This window comes from Salmo trutta, chromosome 2, assembly GCF_901001165.1.
Source record: "Salmo trutta chromosome 2, fSalTru1.1, whole genome shotgun sequence".
Classification (NCBI taxonomy): domain Eukaryota; kingdom Metazoa; phylum Chordata; class Actinopteri; order Salmoniformes; family Salmonidae; genus Salmo; species Salmo trutta.
The window spans coordinates 71,430,119-71,450,458 of NC_042958.1; the positions used below are offsets into that span (position 1 = coordinate 71,430,119).

Sequence of the window (20,340 nt, forward strand, 5' to 3'; positions counted from 1 at the left end):
GAAGGAATTGTCCGTAGAGCTCCGAGACAGGATTGTGTCGAGGCACATATCTGGGGAAGGGTACCAAAAAATGTCTGCAGCATTGAAGGTCCCCAAGAACACAGTGGCCTCAATCATTCTTAAATGGAAGAAGTTTGAAACCACCAAGACTTTTCCTAGAGCCGGCCACTGCCAAACTGAGCAATCGGGAGATGAAGAATAACCCGATGGTCACTTTGACAGAGTTCCAGAGTTGCTCTGTGGAGGTGGGAGAATCTTCCAGGAGGACAACCATCTCTGCAGCACTCCACCAATCAGGCCTTTATGGTAGAGTGGCGAGACAGAAGCCACTCCTCAGTAAAAGGGAAGACAGCCCGCTTGGAGTTTGCCAAAAGTCACCCAAAGGACTCAGACCATGAGAAACAAGATTCTCTGGTCTGATGACACCAAGATGTAACTCTTTGGCCTGAATACCTAGCGTCATGTCTGGCGGAAACCTGGTACCATCCCTACGGTGAAGCATGGTGGTGGCAATGTTTTTCAGTGGCAGGGAGACTAGTCCAGGATCGAGGGAAAGATGAGCGGAGCAAGGTACAGAGAGATCCTTGATGAAAACCTGCTCCAGAGCACTAAGGACCTCAGACTGGGGCGAAGGTTCATACAGCCAAGACAACGCAGGAGTGGCTTCGGGACAAGTCTCTGAATGTCCTTGAGTGGCCCAACTAGAGCTCGGACCTGAACCCGATCTAACATCTCTGGAGAGACCTGAAAATAGCTGTGCAGCGATGCTCCCCATCCAACCTGATAAAGCTTGAGAGGATCTGCAGAGAAGAATGGGAGAAACTCCTTGTAGCGTCACACCCAAGCAGACTCAAGGCTGTAATCGCTGCCAAAGGCACTTCAACAAAGTACTGAGTAAAGGGTCTGAATACCTACGTAAATGTCATTTTATAAATTTGTAATAAATGAGCTCAAATTTCTATAAACCTGTTTTTGCTTCGTCATTAAGGGGTATTGTGTGTAGATTGAGGGGAAAAAACAATTTAATCATTTGTAGAATAAGGCTGTACTGTAACAAAATGTGGAAAAAGTCAAGGTCTGAACCCTTTTCGAATGCACTGTAGACCGGTGTGAGCCTTTCCATATCATCTCCAATCAATTGAATTTACCACAGGTGGACTCCAATCAAGTTGTAGAAAGATCAAGGATGATCAATGGAAACAGGATGCACCTGAGGTCAATTGAGTCTCATAGCAAAGGGTCTGAATACTTATTTAAAAAAAATATGAGATCTATTTTTTATATATTTGCTAAAATGTCTAAAAACCTGCTTTTGCTTTGTCATTATGGGGTATTGTGTGTAGTATGATGAGAGAAAAAAAAACAATCAATTTTAGAATGAGGCTGTTACGTAACAAAATGTGGAAAAAAGTCAAGGGGTCTGAATACTTTCCGAATGCACTGTACCATGTGCGGGCTAATTCTAACAAGTTGTGCGAAGAACGGAAGTGAAAGACTGCGAGAGAGAATGAAGAGAATGAAATGTTGGGGGGACATTTTTAGAGTGGCCTAAAGGTTCAGGCATGAAGGGATGATAAGGGGGGGACTGCAGGTCACAGACTGGATTTAAGAAAAAAACAGAAGTAAAATTCAGACATTTAGAGGATAAAAGGTGGTATAAATGAATAAGCACCTCGGTTGTAACCGCCTTGCCTCTGTTGGTAACCGCCTCCGTCTGAAACCAACCATAAACGGTAAGCATGTGCGAGGCCACAACTAATGTGTCCAATATATTCTAAAAATGACTTTTGTGCTTGTTTGCATTGGGTGCCTATGCGGTGGGTAGTTACACTTTCATCATTTGCATGCGGGTTTAGGGTAATTTTCTTAATCAAACAAAATGTGTTTTTTTCCCCCTCCAACTAAATATGAAGTTGTTAGTATGTTTGAAATACCGGTTTCTTTAGACCTACCTAAACATAACCAATGCGTTGTTTTTACGATGGTATATAATTAAATTAAATTAGTACACTTAAAGGATAATTCTGTATCCCATTCTGTCAAATCCCATTCTACAGTGCCAAAGGCGTGGGCATTGCAAAATAGGAAAAGAGAGGACTGCAGCTCACAGACGGTGGCTTTAAGAAGAAACAGAAGAAAAATTCAGACATTCATAAGAAAATAAAGGTGGTATAAAATGGTTAATAAGCACCTCGGTTGTAACCGCCTTGCCTCTGTTGGTAACCGCCGACGTCTGAAACCAACCGTAACCATAAACTGTAAGCACGAGCGAGGCCACAACGGATGTGTCCAATTATAATCCACAAATGACTTGTGCACTTTAATAATGTCTATTCATTTGTGCTTGTTCACACTTTTTTTCTAATCAAGTTAGCTTTTCAGCTACGCTTTCATCAATTGACCTTACATCTTGCATGCGGGTTTAGGTCAAATATTTCTCATAGCAAGAAGCTGTTACTGGGTTCAATTACATGTTCTTTCTGTTTCATAGTTTAAGCTAGAGCAATCCTTAAATAAAATGGATTAAACATGTAATTGCATTTTTTTTTTCCAAAGACACATTTTTCTTTTAAACAATTACAGTATTTACAGAACAGTAAACCCATGAATACATTGTGTTCTTAGAAATTCTAACTTACAGTATCCCAATGTTTCTCAAGAACTGCCTAAACACAACCACATCCTGATGGTTCTAGACTAGTGACTGATGGTGGCTTTAAAAATATTATAAGCATTTCATTTTTTTTAATAAAGACATTCTTTAGAAAATAAAGGCAGTAGAAATAATCATAAGCACCTCTGTTGTAACCTCCTTGCTTCTGTTGGTAGCCGCCTCTCTGACCGTCTGAAAACGTACAATGAAAACAGTTCACACACACACACACACACACACACACAGAGCTGTGACACGTCATGTGTGCGAAAAAAAACACGTTTGACTACATATAATAAAAATGTCTGTCTCACATACAAACTGAAATAAGACACATACACAGTCGCTATCTTATAAGATTTAGACAAGCATGCATTTCAATCAATTAGTTTAAACACCTCGGTTGTAACCGCCTTGCTTCTGTTGGTAACTGCCTCTCTGGTCTGAAACCGTACAGTGAAAACAGTTTAGAAACACACAGCTGCGGTACGTAATGAGCGTGGGCATACACACACAAGGATCCACATTTTTTTTTTTTTTTACAAATTAAAAATCTTCCTGTTTCCCCCCCCCCACACAATATATGCCTATTGCCTACAGGCACCAATACCTTTTTCACACCATCGTGCTAGCCACAATCTCATTGTGCAACCGTAATACTTTATTTTCACATTGTTCTCTCTGGCACGGTTCCAGTATTTATGGTGGATGTATAACCAGGCCAGTGCAGTACAGCTCGGCTCAATAGTGAGAAATGGGCAATACACACCACCACAATCACACATATTAAATAAAACATGCATATTAATTAGCTCGCAATGCATTAGGAGAAAAAAAAATACATCATTACAACATTCAAAATACAGGACAGCGACCTCCTGCGTTGCATCCACTAAGAAATGTGCAGGTTTGATAAGGATAATATTGTGGTCAGTGGTACGGAAACACACACCCTAAGGCAGACCTATGTGTACAATATTGGCACTTACCTCTGTTGTAGCCACCCTGCTTCTGCTGGTAGCCTTTTTGATCTGTTACACACACACACACACACACACACACACACACACCCCCCCCGTTAAAATCACTTAGTGTTACTTGTATGTGGTGCCTTGTGTGTCCCAAGGCACCAAGAGGATTCAATAAGTGGTATTTGTGGCAAATTTCATCATGTCACACAACAGGGCATACAAAAAAACACTGATACATAATCAGTATGCTAGTATTAGTGTTCTTGTTGGTCTATATAGGAGTAAGGCATGTCATTCTACCCCATATTGGAACGTTGGGATAAAAGCCCTAGAAGCTGCCACATTTAAAAAAAAGTACATTTCACGAAAAAACTTTATCCATCTAAAACCAGATTATTTATAAGATAATTCTCGTCTTCATTTTGACAGTTTGTTGCATAAATTAAACTACCATTGAAATCCTGATGTCGAGGCACCCTGAGAAGGGAGGAGTTTGGTATGAAACACACTCCCCTCTAGATGTGCTGGCTGGTACCACCTCAAAGCTTACTATAAAAGCAGGTGACAGCGTGCCTTATTTGGCAATGGAGCGTGCCAATATATTTAGCATGATGCTTCCTTGACTACACTACAAAATTCAAAAGGCAGTAAGGCACATTTCCACACGACCAAATTCAAAGTTCATACACATGTGTTTTTCAAAGACAAATAAACGTGTAGGCTATGAGGATTATATGACTATATTTGTACCTACACTATATACAGTACCAGTCAAAAGTTTAAACACCTCAATCAAGGGTTTTTCTTTATTTTTACTATTGTGTACATTGTAGAATAATAGTGAAGACATCAAAACTATGAAATAACATATGGAATCATGTAGTAACCAAAAAAAAAGTTAAACAAATCAAAATATATTTTATATTTGAGATTCTTCAAAGTAGCCACCCTTTGCCTTGACAGCTTTGCACACTCTTGGCATTCTCTCAAACAGCTTCATGAGATAGTAACGTGGAATACATTTAAATTCACAGGTGTGCCGTGTTAAAAGTTAATTTGTGGAATTTCTTTCCTTAATGCATTTGAGCCAATCAGTTGTGTTGTGACAAGGTAGGAGTGGTATACAGAAGATAGCCCTATTATGACAAGAACAGCTCAAATAAGCAAAGGAACGACAGTCCATCATTACTTTAAGACATGAAGGTCAGTCAATCTGGAAAATTTCAAGAAGGTTAAACGTTTCTTCAAGTGCAGTTGCAAAAACCACCAAGCGCTATGATGAAACTGGCTCTCATGAGGACCGCCACAGGAAAGAAAGATCCAGGCTTACCTCTGCTGCAGAGGATCAGTTCATTAGGAGTTAACTGCACCTCAGATTGCAGCCCTAATAAATGCTTCAGAGTTCAAGTAACAGACATCTCAACATCAACTGTTCAGAGGAGACTGCGTGAATCAGGCCTTCATGATTTAATTGCTGTAAAGAAACCACTACTAAAGGACACCAATAAGAAGAAGAGAATTGTTTGGGCCAAGTCCAGAATTGTTTGGCCTGAGTCCACTGTCTTTGTGAGACGCAGTGTAGGTGAACGGATGATCCCCGCATGGGTGGTACCCACCGTGAAGCATGCAGGTGTTGTGATGGTACTTTGCTGGTGACACCGTCTAATTTATTTAGAATTCAAGGCACACTTAACCAGCATGGCCACCACAGTATTCTGCAGCGATACACCATCCCATCTGCTTTGCGTTTAGTGGGACTATCATTTGTTTTTCAACAGGACAATGACCCAACACACCTCCAGGCTGTGTAAGGGCTATTTGACCAAGGAGGAGAGTGATTGAGTGCTGCATCAGTAGACCTTTTCCTCCACAATCACCCGACCTCAACCCAAGTGAGATGGTTTGGGATGAGTTAGAGAGCAGAGTGAAGGAAAAACAGCCAACAAGCGCTCAGCATATCTGGAGCAGTGGAAACGCGTGCTCGAGAGTGATGAATCACGCTTCACCATCTGGACATCCAATGGACAAATCTGGGTTTGGCAGATGCCAGGAGAACGCTTGAATGCTTGAATGCACAGAGAATGCTTGAATGCACAGTGCCAACTGTAAAGTTTGGTGGAAGAGGAATAATGATCTGGGGGATTTTCATGGTTCGGGCCCCTTAGTTCCAGTGAAGGGAAATCTTAACGCTACAGCATACAATGACATTCTAGACAATTCTGTGCTTCCAACTTTGTGGCAACAGTTTGGGGAAAGCCTTTTCCTGTTTCAGCAAGACAATGCCCCCATGCACAAAGCGAGGTCCACACAGAAATGGTTTGTCGAGATCGGTGTGTAAGAACTAGACTGGCCCTCACAGAGCCCCTCTGACACCATTAGGATGAGTTGGAACGCCGACTGTGAGCCAGGCCAAAACTCCCAACATCAGTGCCGACCTCACTAATGCTTGTGGCTGAATGAAAGCAAGTCCCGGCAGCAATGTTCCAACATCTAGTGATAAGCCTTCCCAGAAAAGTGGAGGCTATTATAGTCAACTAGCTTTTTTCCCCAACCCCTATGACTAATTGGTGGCACAGTCTGCTAAAACAGTTGGCTCTTGGTTCAATGGTTGTAAATTATAGTCCCACATGGGGCGGGCGGGCATGCATACACATATATATTTATATACACACACACACACACACACACACACACACACACACACACACACACACACACACACAAACTCAGCAAAAAAAGAAACGTCCCTTTTTCAGGACCCAGACTTTTAAAGATAATTCTTAAAAATCCAAATAACTTTACAGAACTTCATTGTAAAGGGTTTAAACACTGTTTCCCATGCTTGTCCAATGAACCATAAACAATTAATGAACATGCACCTGTGGAACGGTCGTTAAGACACTAACAGCTTACAGACGGTAGGCAATTATGGACACAGTTCTGAAAAGGACACTAAAGAGGCCTTTCTACTGACTCTGAAAAACACCAAAAGATAGATGCCCAGGGTCCCTGCTCATCTGCGTGAACGTGCCTGAGACATGCTGCAAAGAGGCATGAGGACTGCAGATGTGGCCAGGGCAATAAATTGCAATGTCCGTACTGTGAGACGCCTAAGAAAGCGCTACAGGAGACAGGACGGACAGCTGTTCGTCCTCGCAGTGGCAGACCACGTGTAACAACACCTGCACAGGATCGGTACATCCGAATATCACACCTGCAGGACAGGTACAGGATGGCAACAACAACTGCCCGAGTTACACCAGGAACGCACAATCCCTCCATCAGTGCTCAGACTGTTCGCAATAGGCTGGACTGAGGGCTTGTTGGCCTGTTGTAAGGCAGGTCCTCACCAGACATCACCGGCAACAACGTCGCCTATGTGCACAAACCCACTGTCGCTGGACCAGACAGGACTGGGAAAAAGGGCTCTTCACTGACGAGTTGCGGTTTTGTCTCACCAGGGGTGATGGTCGGATTTTTGTTTATCATTGAAGGAATGAGCGTTACACCGAGGCCTGTACTCTGGAGCGGGATCGATTTGGAGGTGGAGGGTCCGTCATGGTCTGGGGCGGTGTGTCACAGCATCATAGGACTGAGCTTGTTGTCATTGCAGGCAATCTCAACGCTGTGCGTTACAGGGAAGACATCCTCCTCCCTCATGTGGCACCCTTCCTGCAGGCTCATCCTGACATGACCCTCCAGCATGACAATCCCATCAGCCATACTACTTGTTCTGTGCGTGATTTCCTGCAAGACAGGAATGTCAGTGTTCGGCCATGGCCAGCGAAGAGCCCGGATCTCAATCCCATTGAGCACATCTGGAACCTGTTGGATTGGAGGGTGAGGGCTAGGGCCATTCCCCCCAGAAATGTCTGGGAACTTGCAGGTGTCTTGGTGGAAGAGTGGGGTAACATCTCACAGCAAGAACGGGCAAATCTGATGCAGTCCATGAGGAGGAGATGAACTACAGTACTTCAGGTCAAAATATTTTTGGGGGCCATTTTATCTAACCCTAACCCTTTTCATAACCTTAAACTAATTATCCTAACCTACTATCCTAAACTGCTGCGGAAGTTCTAACATGCTACAAAGTCAAATCTGACAAAAGCTGTATCCCATCTAGTCAAAAACGATTTCATCACCGACTCAGATTCACATTCCCTTATAAAGGTCCACACTCACCAAGAATCACATTTGGTAGTTAATTTCAGCAGAAATGGTGTCTTTTAGCATCTTTACAAACCAGATAAAACATATAGCCAGAGCACATAAGGTAGATACAGATCATATTATCAAAAGGAGCACATTTTTTAAGGAGAGAGCGCATAGAGGGAGGAGAATGAGATAATCCGTCAAACTATAATCATTAATGTACACTAACGCTATTGGGCATATTTACTTAAAAATACAATAAAATGTATCTATTAGAACGGTTATGATGGTTATTTTATTTACGGTCTTCATCCATAATCGTCAGTTACACGGTTATACAATTACCGTGCCAGCCCTAGAAGGGTGGACACGGGGATCGAACCCCAGTCTCTGCGGTTGGCATGTATGTGCTAGGAGTCAGGTGTTACCACTAGACGAAAGGCTCTGCACATGTATTCTATGTGGCTGCTCCACTAACCTCTGTTGAAGTAGCCGCCGTAGACGCCCTGCTTGAGGTCAAAGACGCGCTCATTATTCTCCACCAAGCCACCCAGCTTCTCTGCCAGCTGCAGGGCCATGTTCTGCAGGGAGGTGGGCTCTGTGCGGTGCATCACCACCGTCTGGGTGGGCTGGTCCAGTGATGCCTGGGGGAGGAAAGACAGACGAGACACAGATGACAGACAGACAGACAGACAGACAGACCGACCGACACACAGGTGAAAGCCATTCAGAGACACACACACACAAAACATGTTACAGCTCCAGGTTCATAAAACAAATGTCATCATCTAGCTTTATTAATTCTATGGTGCTGAACGGTCTACACATGACACATTGATGCCGTGCATTTTACCATGAGCTCTTCATTGATGATCATCTTGCTGATGATGCTGTGCACCATGGGCAGCTCCAGCTCAAACATCTCCTTCAGTGTCGCCATACTGAGACACAAAGGGGAAGGAAAAAGATTGTATTTATCCATTCATCCATTTAACCAGGCAAGCTAATTATATATGAGGCAAAGTAGATGTAGCCTGGTCCCAGATCATTTTGTGCTGTATAACCAAATGGTAGCCTCAGAATCCGAGGCTTCTCACAGTAGTTAGAAAGTTTGGGGATGTAACTCCTCAGGAAGTAGTCCTGCTTGGGTTGAGTTTGGTAGTCTAGATGGAAACCAGTGACGGGTTGACACTTATCAAACCAAATCAAAGATTTTGCATGGGTGGAGTTCCTAAAAGACGTTGTGTTTCAAAAACAAATGTTGACTTGCAACGAATGCCGCATAGCCAACTAAAACTGAGATATGGCCAAAAAAATGAAAGACAAGGAAATGCCTCTCCGGAGGGAAAACACCATTTTTACTCACAGCCAATCAAATGCGAGTGCTGAATGTCACCGACTCAGGCAGAAATCCAAACATGAAGTTCACCAGACATCCAATAGCTGAGTGAACAAGATGGGATTTTGGAAGGTAATCCCTATGGTCGTTGTCATGCCATAGGAGATGGCAATAATAAACAGTTGGGGACCAGGCTACAGTAGTTAAGAATAGAACATTGAATAGAGAATCCTCATTGAAAGTTATTTTTAGTCCAGGACTAGGCTTAGTTTGTAACTGGGAAACCGCCCGATTAGTTGTAAAAGTTATTACCTGATGGAGTCGTAAACGCTGCTGTAGGTGAACAGGTAAGTCCTCAGAGACTCCTCCTGGATCTTCCTGCAAACCATCAGGAAACGTTACAGGAATGCTACCTCTGAAGGATGCACTGTGTTGCCAAAACATTAATTCAGTCATGAAATTACAAACTACTTGTATACTAGTGTGCAACTTTATTTTTCTAAAGGGTTGTTTTATTAGTCCTGCTATGGACTTAATTGAATTAATTTTATTCAACCATTCCAGGCTGCGATTCGTTGATACTACCTACTGAAACTTGACTACTGATAAAACGAGGGACAGTTGCAGACCTTTTATATCATCCATTTTTGACACACTGACCTGACAAGCATCTCTCGCACGCACTGCGTCTCAGGGAATAGATCCCAAACCTTGCTGTTCATCTTCTCGTTGATGATGAATGAGTGGCAGGTGCGCCAGTCGCCCATCTTCATGGACTTGCTGGCCGCGACCACGTGCTCACGCATGCTCTCTGGGGGTCCTGGAAGGGCCACAGAGAGGGATGGATTTGTTTAGTGTTTTATGTATGTCCATTGCTGTATCTGTATTGGTACTTTCTGTATCAGCTGTACAATCTTATCGTAAGGATTCTTAGCCACCCATTTTCCTCAAAGTACATGTTTGTCTAACTTCTTTGGGCTAGGGGGCAGTATTTTGACATCCGGATGAAAAATGTGCCCAAAGTAAACTGCCTGCTATTCAGGCCCAGAAGCTAGGATATGCATATAATTGGTAGATTTGGATAGAAAACACTCTAAAGTTTCTAAAACTGTTAAAATTATGTCTGAGTATAACAGAACTTATTTGGCAGGCGAAACCCCGAGGACAAACCATCCAGGATTTTTGTTTTTTTTGAGGTGATAGTTTTCAATGTGGATCTAGATTTCTAAAGCACTTGCTTGCAGTTCCTATTGCTTCCACTGGATGTCAACAGTCTTTAGAAATTGGTTGATGTTTTTCTTTAGAGAAATGAAGAAGTACGGCAGTTCAGAACGAGGGTCCAGCCTAGTGCACTGTTTTGATGCGCGCTCCAGGTCACGCGCTTCACATTGTTTTTATCCGGTATTGAACACCGTTTATCCAGTCTTAAATTTTATTGATTATTTACATTAAAAAAATACCTAAAGTTGTATTAGGAAAGTTGTTTCAAATGTTTGGACAGCGTTTACAGGTAACTTATTAGATATTTTGTAGTCATGCTGGGCGAGTTGGAACCGGTGTTTTTCTGAATCAAACGCGCCAAATAAATGGATATTTTGGAGATATAACGACGGAATTAATCGAACAAAAGGACCATTTGTGATGTTTATGGGACATATTGGAGTGCCAACAGAAGAAGTTCTTCAAAGGTAAGGCATGAATTATATCGTTATTTCTGAGTTTTGTGTTGCGCCTGGCGGGTTGAAATCTGATTTTCATGTGTTGGTATGCTGGGCGCTGTCTTAAGATAATCGCATGGTTTGCTTTCGCCGTAAAGCCTTTTTGAAATCTGACACGGTGGCTAGATTAACGAGAAGTTAAGCTTTAATTTGGTGTGTTGCACTTGTGAATGTATGAAAGTTAAATATTTGTAGTAATTTTTTTATTTATTTGGTGCTCTGCCATTTCACCGGATGTTGTCAAATCGATTCCGTTAACGGGATTTGAGCCCAAAGAAGTTAATGTATATTGTGTCTTGACATCTCGGGATTTCTGGATATCATAAAGGCCAATCAGGGGGGGAAAAAAATTCAATTCTTTCACCCCTATGTCTTACTTAACCTCTGCTGGATCAGTGTCCTGTTAATGGGACAGTTGTTTCTCAATATGCATAATGTGACTAGAACGACATTGTAAACAACCACCAATTTTCCGGTACATATAGATGTCTTATACGGGCAGAAAGCTTAAATTCTTGTTAATCTAACTGCATTGTCCAATTTACAGCAGCTATTAGAGCAAAAAAATACCATGCTATTGTTTGAGGATAGTGCACAACAACAAAACACTTCCATAGTGCCAGGGACTTGGATGAACAATGGGAACCCCCAAAGTCAAGGTGTCCATCCCCCACTCATTCAGATGTTGAAGCTGGTTCATCCAGTCTGACCCCTGCTGTCTCCTGCTCCACACCGACCCCCAACCTGGCCATCTAGAGGTGTGAAGAGGCCAGCCAAGAAGCAGAGGGGAAGTGCAACAGCTGTAAGCGAAGAGGCAGGGGACCATTGGCACACTGTGCTAGATGATGATTTGGAGCCACTTCCACCAACATTTTGGCCGAAAAGGCAGCCAGAACCTCGGCTGAACATGACTAGAAAGTACAGCCTCCATCTTTTACAATGTTCCTCCTTGTCAGTTCTTGATTCGCTGGTGTCTAACACCAACAAGTATGGTGCTAAAAAGCAAGCAGGCAAGAAAGAGGCATGGAAGCCCATTTCCATCCAAGACCTGTACTGTTACATCTCACTGGTCATTTATATGGATGGGGCTTGTGAAGTTGAAAAACCTGAAGGACTACTGGAGAAGCTCAACACTCTACTAACTGCCTTTTCCCACCACTGTCATATCTACTAAAAAGGTTTCTGACTAACTCGCGGGCGCTTCATATCAGTGACCCACAAGCTAACGACGACAATGACAAGAGAGGCACAGCAAGCTTTGATAGGCTCTGCAAAATCAAACCTCTACCCCAGCATGGTTGAGGCCTGCAAGACCCACTTTCAGCCCGACCAAAACCTGTCCATAGATGAGAGGATGGTAGCCTCAAAGGCTAGAATTGGCCTCAAACAATATAGGCGTAACAAGCCAACAAAATGGGTTGACAAACTGTTTGTTTTGGCCGATTCCGTGTGTGCATACACTTGTGGACCACTAAAAACGCCCCCATTCCAGCTGCTGTAAAGGATTACAACAAGCGCATGGGAGGTGTGGACCTGTCAGACATTCTGATAGGCTACTACAATGTTCTCCACTACAATGTTCTCCACAAGACAATGAAATGGTACAAGACCTTGTTCTATCACTTCATCGACATTGCTGTGGTAAATGCATTCATCCTCCAGCAGGAAAATGGCTAAGAGCTATGGACAGCCCCCCTGACATAGCTAGACTTCAGAGAGCTGCTCATCCAGGAGCTTGTTGACTATGGCACAAAGTCCACTGCAGCACCTTCTGTCCCCTCTACCCCTGCCACCAGTGGTGTTCACCTGCCCAAATACATAACTGCAGACATGAATGTGCCTCAGGGCCAAAAGGGCACAACAGGGAGGCGTCGTGCTCTGTGTCACAAGAATCTCCCATCACCTGCACTACTTGTTCTGCTACCCTCTGCTTTATAGCAGAAAGAGACTGCCATGGGACTTGGCATCAGCAGTAACATTTACATTTTTACATTTAAGTCATTTAGCAGACGCTCTTATCCAGAGCGACTTACAAATTGGTGCATTCACCTTAAGATATCCAGTGGAAAAACCACTTTACAATAGTGCATCTAAATCTTTGGGGGGGGGGGGTAGAAGGATTACTTTATCCTATCCCAGGTATTCCTTAAAGAGGTGGGGTTTCAGGTGTCTCCGGAAGGTGGTGATTGTTTCACCATTGGGGTGCCAGAGCAGCGAACAGTTTTGACTGGGCTGAGCGGGAGCTGTGCTTCCTCAGAGGTAGGGAGAGAGGCGAGCAGGCCAGAGGTGGATGAACGCAGTGCCCTTGTTTGGGTGTAGGGCCTGATCAGAGCCTGAAGGTACGGAGGTGCCGTTCCCCTCACAGCTCCGTAGGCAAGCACCATGGACTTGTAGCGGATGCGAGCTTCAACTGGAAGCCAGTGGAGAGAGCGGAGGAGCGGGGTGACGTGAGAGAACTTGGGAAGGTTGAACACCAGACGGGCTGCGGTGTTCTAGATGAGTTGTAGGGGTTTAATGGCACAGGTAGGGAGCCCAGCCAACAGCGAGTTGCAGTAATCCAGACGGGAGATGACAAGTGCCTGGACTAGGACCTGCGCCGCTTCCTGTGTGAGGCAGGGTCGTAACAATATTGTGTAGAGGACTCAGGGTGTTCCAAATATTGTAATTCTAAAATAGATGTTTATTATATATTTTTTTTTCTCACTTTGTGTGCGGTTTGTAGTGTGTTCACACCACTGACATTAGATCACTGCTGGCTGCTAACTTGGCCCTTATCTTAAATATTTCACGTCTGTGTTTGGAGACATTGGATCAGCATTCCTGTCACATCTCCTGTTAGTACCGTTTATGTAGAGAAGCTAATGCTCCATCATGTATGACATTCCTGGGTGTGTAAACTTGTATTTTAATTAGCATAGCATTTTTGTATGTTCTCTATAGTTATTTTCTTGAAAATGTATCCATTTACCAATTCGGCCACTTGGAGGTCACTTGGGTACATTTGGGCAACTCGTGAGGGACACCTGGGTTACTTCAAACTAAATGTCATGTAGCTCTTGAAGTTATTAGTCTGAAACTTTGCACATATACTGTTGCCCTCTTGTGGACACCATCTAAATAATCTCCAGCATCCTATCTGAATGTATGGCTTTTCTTTTTCAAGAATAAAAATAGAAAACGTATGTTTTTTTTGTTTGTTTTATCTTTAACCAGATCTATTGTGTTATGTTCTCCTACATTCATTTCACATTTCCACAAACTCAAACTGTTTCCTTTCAAATGGTATCAAGAATATGCATATCCTTGCATCAGATCCTGAGCTACAGGCAGTTAGATTTGGGTATGTCATTTTAGGCAGAAATTGAAAGGGCCTGATCCTTAGGTCCAATGCAGCCGTATTTAATCACAAAAAGAGCTTCTTAGAAAAATGCTATTTCTCAAGCAAGAATTCTGGGAGTGGTCAGAGAGGGGCGTTATTGGTGTTATTGGCAGAGAGAAGGACAAACTCTTATTGGTCTATTAACTTATATCGCCTGGTCACCAGGCAGTCCATAACCCCACCTAGCCTAACAAATTGAAATTTCAGGCTGTATTTTTATGCAGCTCTTTTGTGGCTCCCGAGTGGCGCAGCGGTCTAAGGCAATGCATCTCAGTGCTAGAGGCGTCACTACAGACCTTGGTTCGATCCCGGGCTGTATCGCAACCGGCCGTGATTGGGAGTCCCATAGGGCGGCGCACAATTGGCCCAGCGTCGACTGGTTTAGGGGAGGGTTTTGCCAGGGTAGGCCGTTATTGCAAAATAAGAATTTGTTCTTAACTGATTTGCCTAGTTTAAAAATAAAAATGTTTACCTTTTTATAACACTAAAATGCATTATCATAATTTTCCCAATTTCACACTATTATTCCAAACTCAGTGTGGAAATAGATATAAAACACAGGAAATCATGTTTGACTGCACTGCCACTTTAAATCCTGTCCGTCTCTTCTCTAGGTATGAGTTACTTGTACGCCCACATTTTGGTCCAAAACCAGGCTGTGTACATTAGGGCACTGAACGAAGAAAAAAAAAGGGAAAAATAACATTTATTATTGGACAGGTCCTGGTAGTTCCTCCCAGTTTTAGTATTTTTCTTCCAATTGGTGCCTAATGAACACAATCCTGCTTTGTCTTCACAGCCTACTGTACGTACCCAGAAGGGGCTGCCTCTCGCCCACCCTCAGCTGGTGGTGGAACTGCTTGCTGATCATCCTGCGGCGGGCGTCAAACTCGTGGGCCGCCATGTAGGGGATCTCCAGCAACATGGCAGACACCAGGTACACGCACTCCAGCAGCTCCAGGTTGATGTGCATGTGGAAGGGCACCTGGAACAAGATGGATAACAATGTCACGTTGTAAACTAATCACAGTCAGTGTAGTGTATCACTGTAATACTGTACAATATTCATAAAGGAGGCTCTAGTACACTATATTTACACACACACACACACACACACACACACACACACACACACACACACACACACACACACACACACACACACACACACACACACACTCAAAAGTTTGGGGTCACTTAGAAATGTCCTTGATTTTGAAAGAAAAGCACATTTTTTGTCCATTAAAATAATAATTCATCAGAAATACAGTGTAGACATCGGTAATGTTGTAAATGACTATTGTAGCTGGAAACTGCAGATTTTTTATGGAATATCTACATAGGCGCACAGAGGCACATTATAAGCAACCATCACTCCTGTGTTCCAATGGCATGTTGTCTTAACTAATCCAAGTTTATCATTTAAAAAAGGCTAATTGATCATTAGAAAACACATTTGCAATTATGTTAGCACAGCTGAAAACTGTTGTGCTATTTAAAGAAGCAATACAACTGGCCTTCTTTGGATTAGTTGAGTATCTGGAGCATCAGCATTTGTGGGTTCGATTACAGGCTCAACAAAAAAAACGTTCTTCTGAAACTTATCGGTCTATTATTGTTCTGAGAAATGAAGGCCATTCCATGTGAGAAATTGCCAAGAAACTGAAGATCTCATACAACGCTGTGTATTACTCCATAGAACAGCGCAAACTGGCTCTAACCAGAATAGAAAGAGTGGGAGGCCCAGGTGCACAACTGAGCAAGAGGACAAGTACATTAGAGTGTCTAGTTTGAGAAACAGACGCCTCACAAGTCCTCAACTGGCAGCTTCATTAAATAGTACCCACAAAACACCAGTCTCAACGTCAACAGTGAAGAGGCGACTCCAGGATGCTGGCCTTCTAGGCAGAGTTGCAAAGAAAAAGCCATGTCTCAGACTGGCCAATAAAAAGAAAAGATTAAGATGGGCAAAAGAACACAGACCCAGGAACTCTGCCTAGAAGGCCAACAGCATCATTGTTGAAACTGGTGTTTTGCGGACAGAGGAAGATTTGAAAAAAAGTGTTATGGACAGACTAATCTAAGTTTGAGGTGTTCGGATCACAAAGAAGAACATTGAAAAATGAAAAGATGCTGGAGGAGTGCTTGACGCCATCTGCCAAGCATAGTGGAGACAACGTGATGGTCTGGGGTGCTTTGGTGGTGGTAAAGTGGGAGATTTGTACAGGGTAAAAGGGATCTTGAAGAAGGAAGGCTATCACTCCATTTTGCAACGACATGCCATACCCTGTGGACAACGCTTAATTGGAGCCAATTTCCTCCTAAAACAGGGCAATGCCCCAAAGCACAGCTCCAAACTATGCAAGAACTATTTAGGGAAGAAGCAGTCAGCTGGTATTCTGCCTATAATGGAGTGGCCAGCACAGTCACCGGATCTCAACCCTATTTAGCTGTTGTGGGAGCAGCTTTACCATATGGTACGTAAGAAGTGCCCATCAAGCCAATCCAACTTGAGTGAGGTGCTTCAGGAAGCATTGGGTGAAATCTCTTCAGATTACCTCAACAAATTGACAACTGTAATTGATGCAAATGGAGGACTCTTTGACGAAAGCAAAGTTAGGACACAATTATTATTTATAACCTTGTTAACGTCTTGACTATATTTCATATTCATTTTGCAACTCATTTCATGTATGTTTTCATGGAAAACAAGGACATTTCTAAGTGACCCCAAACTTTTGAACGGTATTGTATACACAAAAGTATGTGGACACACCTTCAAATTAGTGGATTCGGCTATTTCAGCCACACCCGTTGCTGACAGGTGTATAAAATCGAGCACACCGCCATGCAATCTCCATAGACAAACATTGGCAGTAGAATGACCTTACTGAAGAGCTCAGCGACTTTTAACGTGGCACCGTCATAGGATACCATGTTTCCAACAAGTCAGTTCGTAAGATTTCTGCCCTGCTTGAGCTGCCCTGGTCAACTTTAAGTGATATTATTGTGAAGTGGAAACGTCTAGGAGCAACAACTGCTCAGCCGCAAAGTGGTAGGCCACGCAAGCTCACAGAACGGGATTGCAGAGTGCTTTAGCACGTAAAAAAACATGTCCTCTGTTGCAACACTCACTACCGAGTTCCAAACTGCCACTGGAAGCAACGTCAGCACAAGAACTGTTCGTCGGGAGCTTCATGAAATGGCCAAGCAGCCGAAAAGCAAGCCTAAGGTCACCATGAGTGATGAATCACGCTTCACCATCTGGCAGTCCGACGAACAAACCTGGGTTTGGCGATTGCCAGGAGAACGCTACCTGCCCCAATGCTCAGTGCCAACTGTAAAGTTTGGTGGAGGAGGAATAATGGTTTGGGGCTGTTTTTCATGGTTCGGGATTGGCCCCTTAGTTCCAGTGAAGGGAAATCTTAACGCTACAGCATACAATGACATTCTAGACGATTCTGTACTGCCAACTTTGTGGCAACAGTTTGGGAAGGCCCTTTCCTGTTTCAGCATGACTATGCCCCCGTGCACAAAGCGAGGTCCATACTGAAATGGTTTGTCGAGATCGGTGTGTAAGAACTTGACTGGCCTGCATAGAGCCCTGACCTCAATCCCATCAAACACCTTTGTGATGAATTGGAACGCCGACCACGAGCCAGGACTAATCACCCAACATCAGTGTCCGACCACACTAATGCTCGTGGCTGAATGGAAGCATGTCACTGCAGCTATGTTCCAACATCTAGCGGAAAGCCTTCCCAGAAGAGTTGAGGCTGTAATAGCCGCAAAGGGGGACCAACTCCATATTAATGCCCATCATTTTGGAATGAGATGTTACACGATTAGGTGTCCACATACTTTTGGCATGTAGTGTATATCTTCCTAAGACGATACGAAGTTGATTTACTGTTTAATGGATTTCCTATTTTTCAAAAGTGAGTCAACGTTAGTACAACACCTAGTGACCTTAGCAAGCGATTTTAGCCTTTTGGTATAATGGTTTTGGAACGACAGCCACAGGGACCACAGTTTCAGTTGTGGTCAGGATACCCCCTTAATTAACTACATTGGTGTCAGGAGTTGTATAGAACCATTGAAAGCTTGTCTAGGCTGAGGTAAGCACAGTTTTAAGCAGTTTTCCAGAGTTCTGCCTTTTTATTTAATGGATGTGCTAACTGAAATATAGGTAAAGGGAGATACCTAGTCAGTTGTACAACTGAATACATTCAACTGAAATGTGTCTTCCGCATTTAATCCAACCCCTCTGAATCAGAGAGGTGCGGAGGGCTGCCTTAACCTCTCTAGGGTAGGTGGCACCAAATCGTCCCACCTACGTAACAGCCAGTGGAATCCGGTGGCGCGTTATTCAAATACCTTAGAAATGCTATTACTTCAATTTCTCAAACATATGACTATTTTACAGCATTTTAAAAGACAAGACTCTAGTTAATCTAACCACACTGTCCGATTTCAAAAAGGCTTTACAACGAAAGCAAAACATTAGATTATGTCAGCAGAGTACCCAGCCAGAAATAATCAGACACCCATTTTTCAAGCTAGCATATAATGACACAAAACCCCAGAAGACAGATAAATGCAGCACTAATCTTTGATGATCTTCATCAGATGACACCCCTAGGACATTATGTTATACAATACATGCATGTTTTGTTCAATCAAGTTCATATTTATAGCAAAAACCAGCTTTTTACATTAGCATGTGACGTTCAGAACTAGCATACCCCCCCGCAAACTTCCGGCGAATTTACTAACAATTTACTAAATTACTCACGATAAACGTTCACAAAAAGCATAACAACTATTTTAAGAATTATAGATACGGAACTCCTCTATGCACTCGATATGTCCGATTTTAAAATAGCTTTTTGGTGAAAGCACATTTTGCAATATTCTAAGTAGATAGCCCGGCATCACAGGGCTAGCTATTTAGACACCCAGCAAGTTTAGCCTTCACCAAACTCCGATTTACTATTAGAAAAGTTTGATTACCTTTGGTGTTCTTCGTCAGAATGCACTCCCAGGACTTCTACTTCAATAACAAATGTTGGTTTGGTCCCAAATAATCCATAGTTATGTTCAAACAGCGGCGTTTTGTTCGTGCGTTCAAGACACTATCCGAATGGTAAATAAGGGTTACGAGCATTGCGCATTTCGTGACAAAAAAATTCTAAATATTCCATTAGCATTACTTCGAAGCATGTCAACCGCTGTTTAAAATCAATTTTTATGCCATTTTTCTCGTAAAAAAAGCGATAATATTCCGACCGGGAATCTGCAATTAGGTAAACAGAGGAAAGAAAATAAAGCATGGGGTCGACTCGGACACGCGCCTAAGCCCATTGTCCTCTGATCGGCCACTTGTCAAAAGCGATAATGTGTTTCAGCCTGGGGCTGCCTCGATATCGTTCAGCTTTTTCCCGTGCTCTGAGAGCCTATGGGAGCCGTAGGAAGTGTCACGTTACAGCAAAGATCCTCAGTCTTCAATAAACAGAGGCAAGAAGAACAACAACTGGTCAGACAGGCCACTTCCTGCATGGAATCTTCTCAGGTTTTTGCCTGCCATATGAGTTCTGTTATACTCACAGACACTATTCAAACAGTTTTAGAAACTTTAGGGTGTTTTCTATCCAAAGCCAATAATTATATGCATATTCTAGTTACTGGGCAGGAGTAGTAACCAGATTAAATCGGGTATGTTTTTTATCCGGCCGTGTAAATACTGCCCCCTAGCCCTAACAGGTTAATGGACATCCACGTCATCAGCGCCGGTGAATATTGGGTTAACTGCCTTGCTCAGGCACAGAACGACAGATTTGTACATGGTCAGCTCGGGGATTCGATCCAGCAACCTTTCATTTACTGGCCCAAGCCTCCTACCCGCCAGGCTACCAAATATATAGCAGTCTACTAAAGTAATCAGACCTATTCTTACTGCAACAAAGTGCTTCAGCTTCTATTCAGCTTGAATTCTACATATCCCACTACAATACAAATATTTTTATACAGCTGAAGCAACCAGACCCATTTTCTTCAGGAAATGTGCCTTCTCATCCTCACTTTGCAGGCTGACTAGCATCTATTGAGTTGCAATTCCCTATAAACGG

The 20,340-nt window shown here is 43.1% G+C and overlaps 1 protein-coding gene across 5 annotated transcripts in view; it reads right to left on the minus strand.

Annotated features, from left to right (window-relative positions):
- Positions 1 to 20,340, minus strand: part of eif3c (eukaryotic translation initiation factor 3, subunit C) — a 54,169-nt gene that overhangs the window by 3,068 nt on the left and 30,761 nt on the right. The window contains exons 17-26 of one of the 5 annotated variants that reach the window (XM_029713867.1): positions 15,026 to 15,197; positions 9,776 to 9,935; positions 9,428 to 9,493; positions 8,630 to 8,717; positions 8,255 to 8,420; positions 3,643 to 3,684; positions 3,052 to 3,096; positions 2,798 to 2,845; positions 2,192 to 2,233; positions 1,673 to 1,714 (exon numbers count right to left, since the gene is read on the minus strand). In XM_029713867.1, the coding sequence (XP_029569727.1) occupies positions 1,673 to 1,714; positions 2,192 to 2,233; positions 2,798 to 2,845; positions 3,052 to 3,096; positions 3,643 to 3,684; positions 8,255 to 8,420; positions 8,630 to 8,717; positions 9,428 to 9,493; positions 9,776 to 9,935; positions 15,026 to 15,197 (871 nt within the window). The remainder of the gene's footprint in view (positions 1 to 1,672; positions 1,715 to 2,191; positions 2,234 to 2,797; positions 2,846 to 3,051; positions 3,097 to 3,642; positions 3,685 to 8,254; positions 8,421 to 8,629; positions 8,718 to 9,427; positions 9,494 to 9,775; positions 9,936 to 15,025; positions 15,198 to 20,340) is intronic. The other 4 variants (XM_029713884.1, XM_029713875.1, XM_029713902.1 and 1 more) reach the window with 4 other exon arrangements.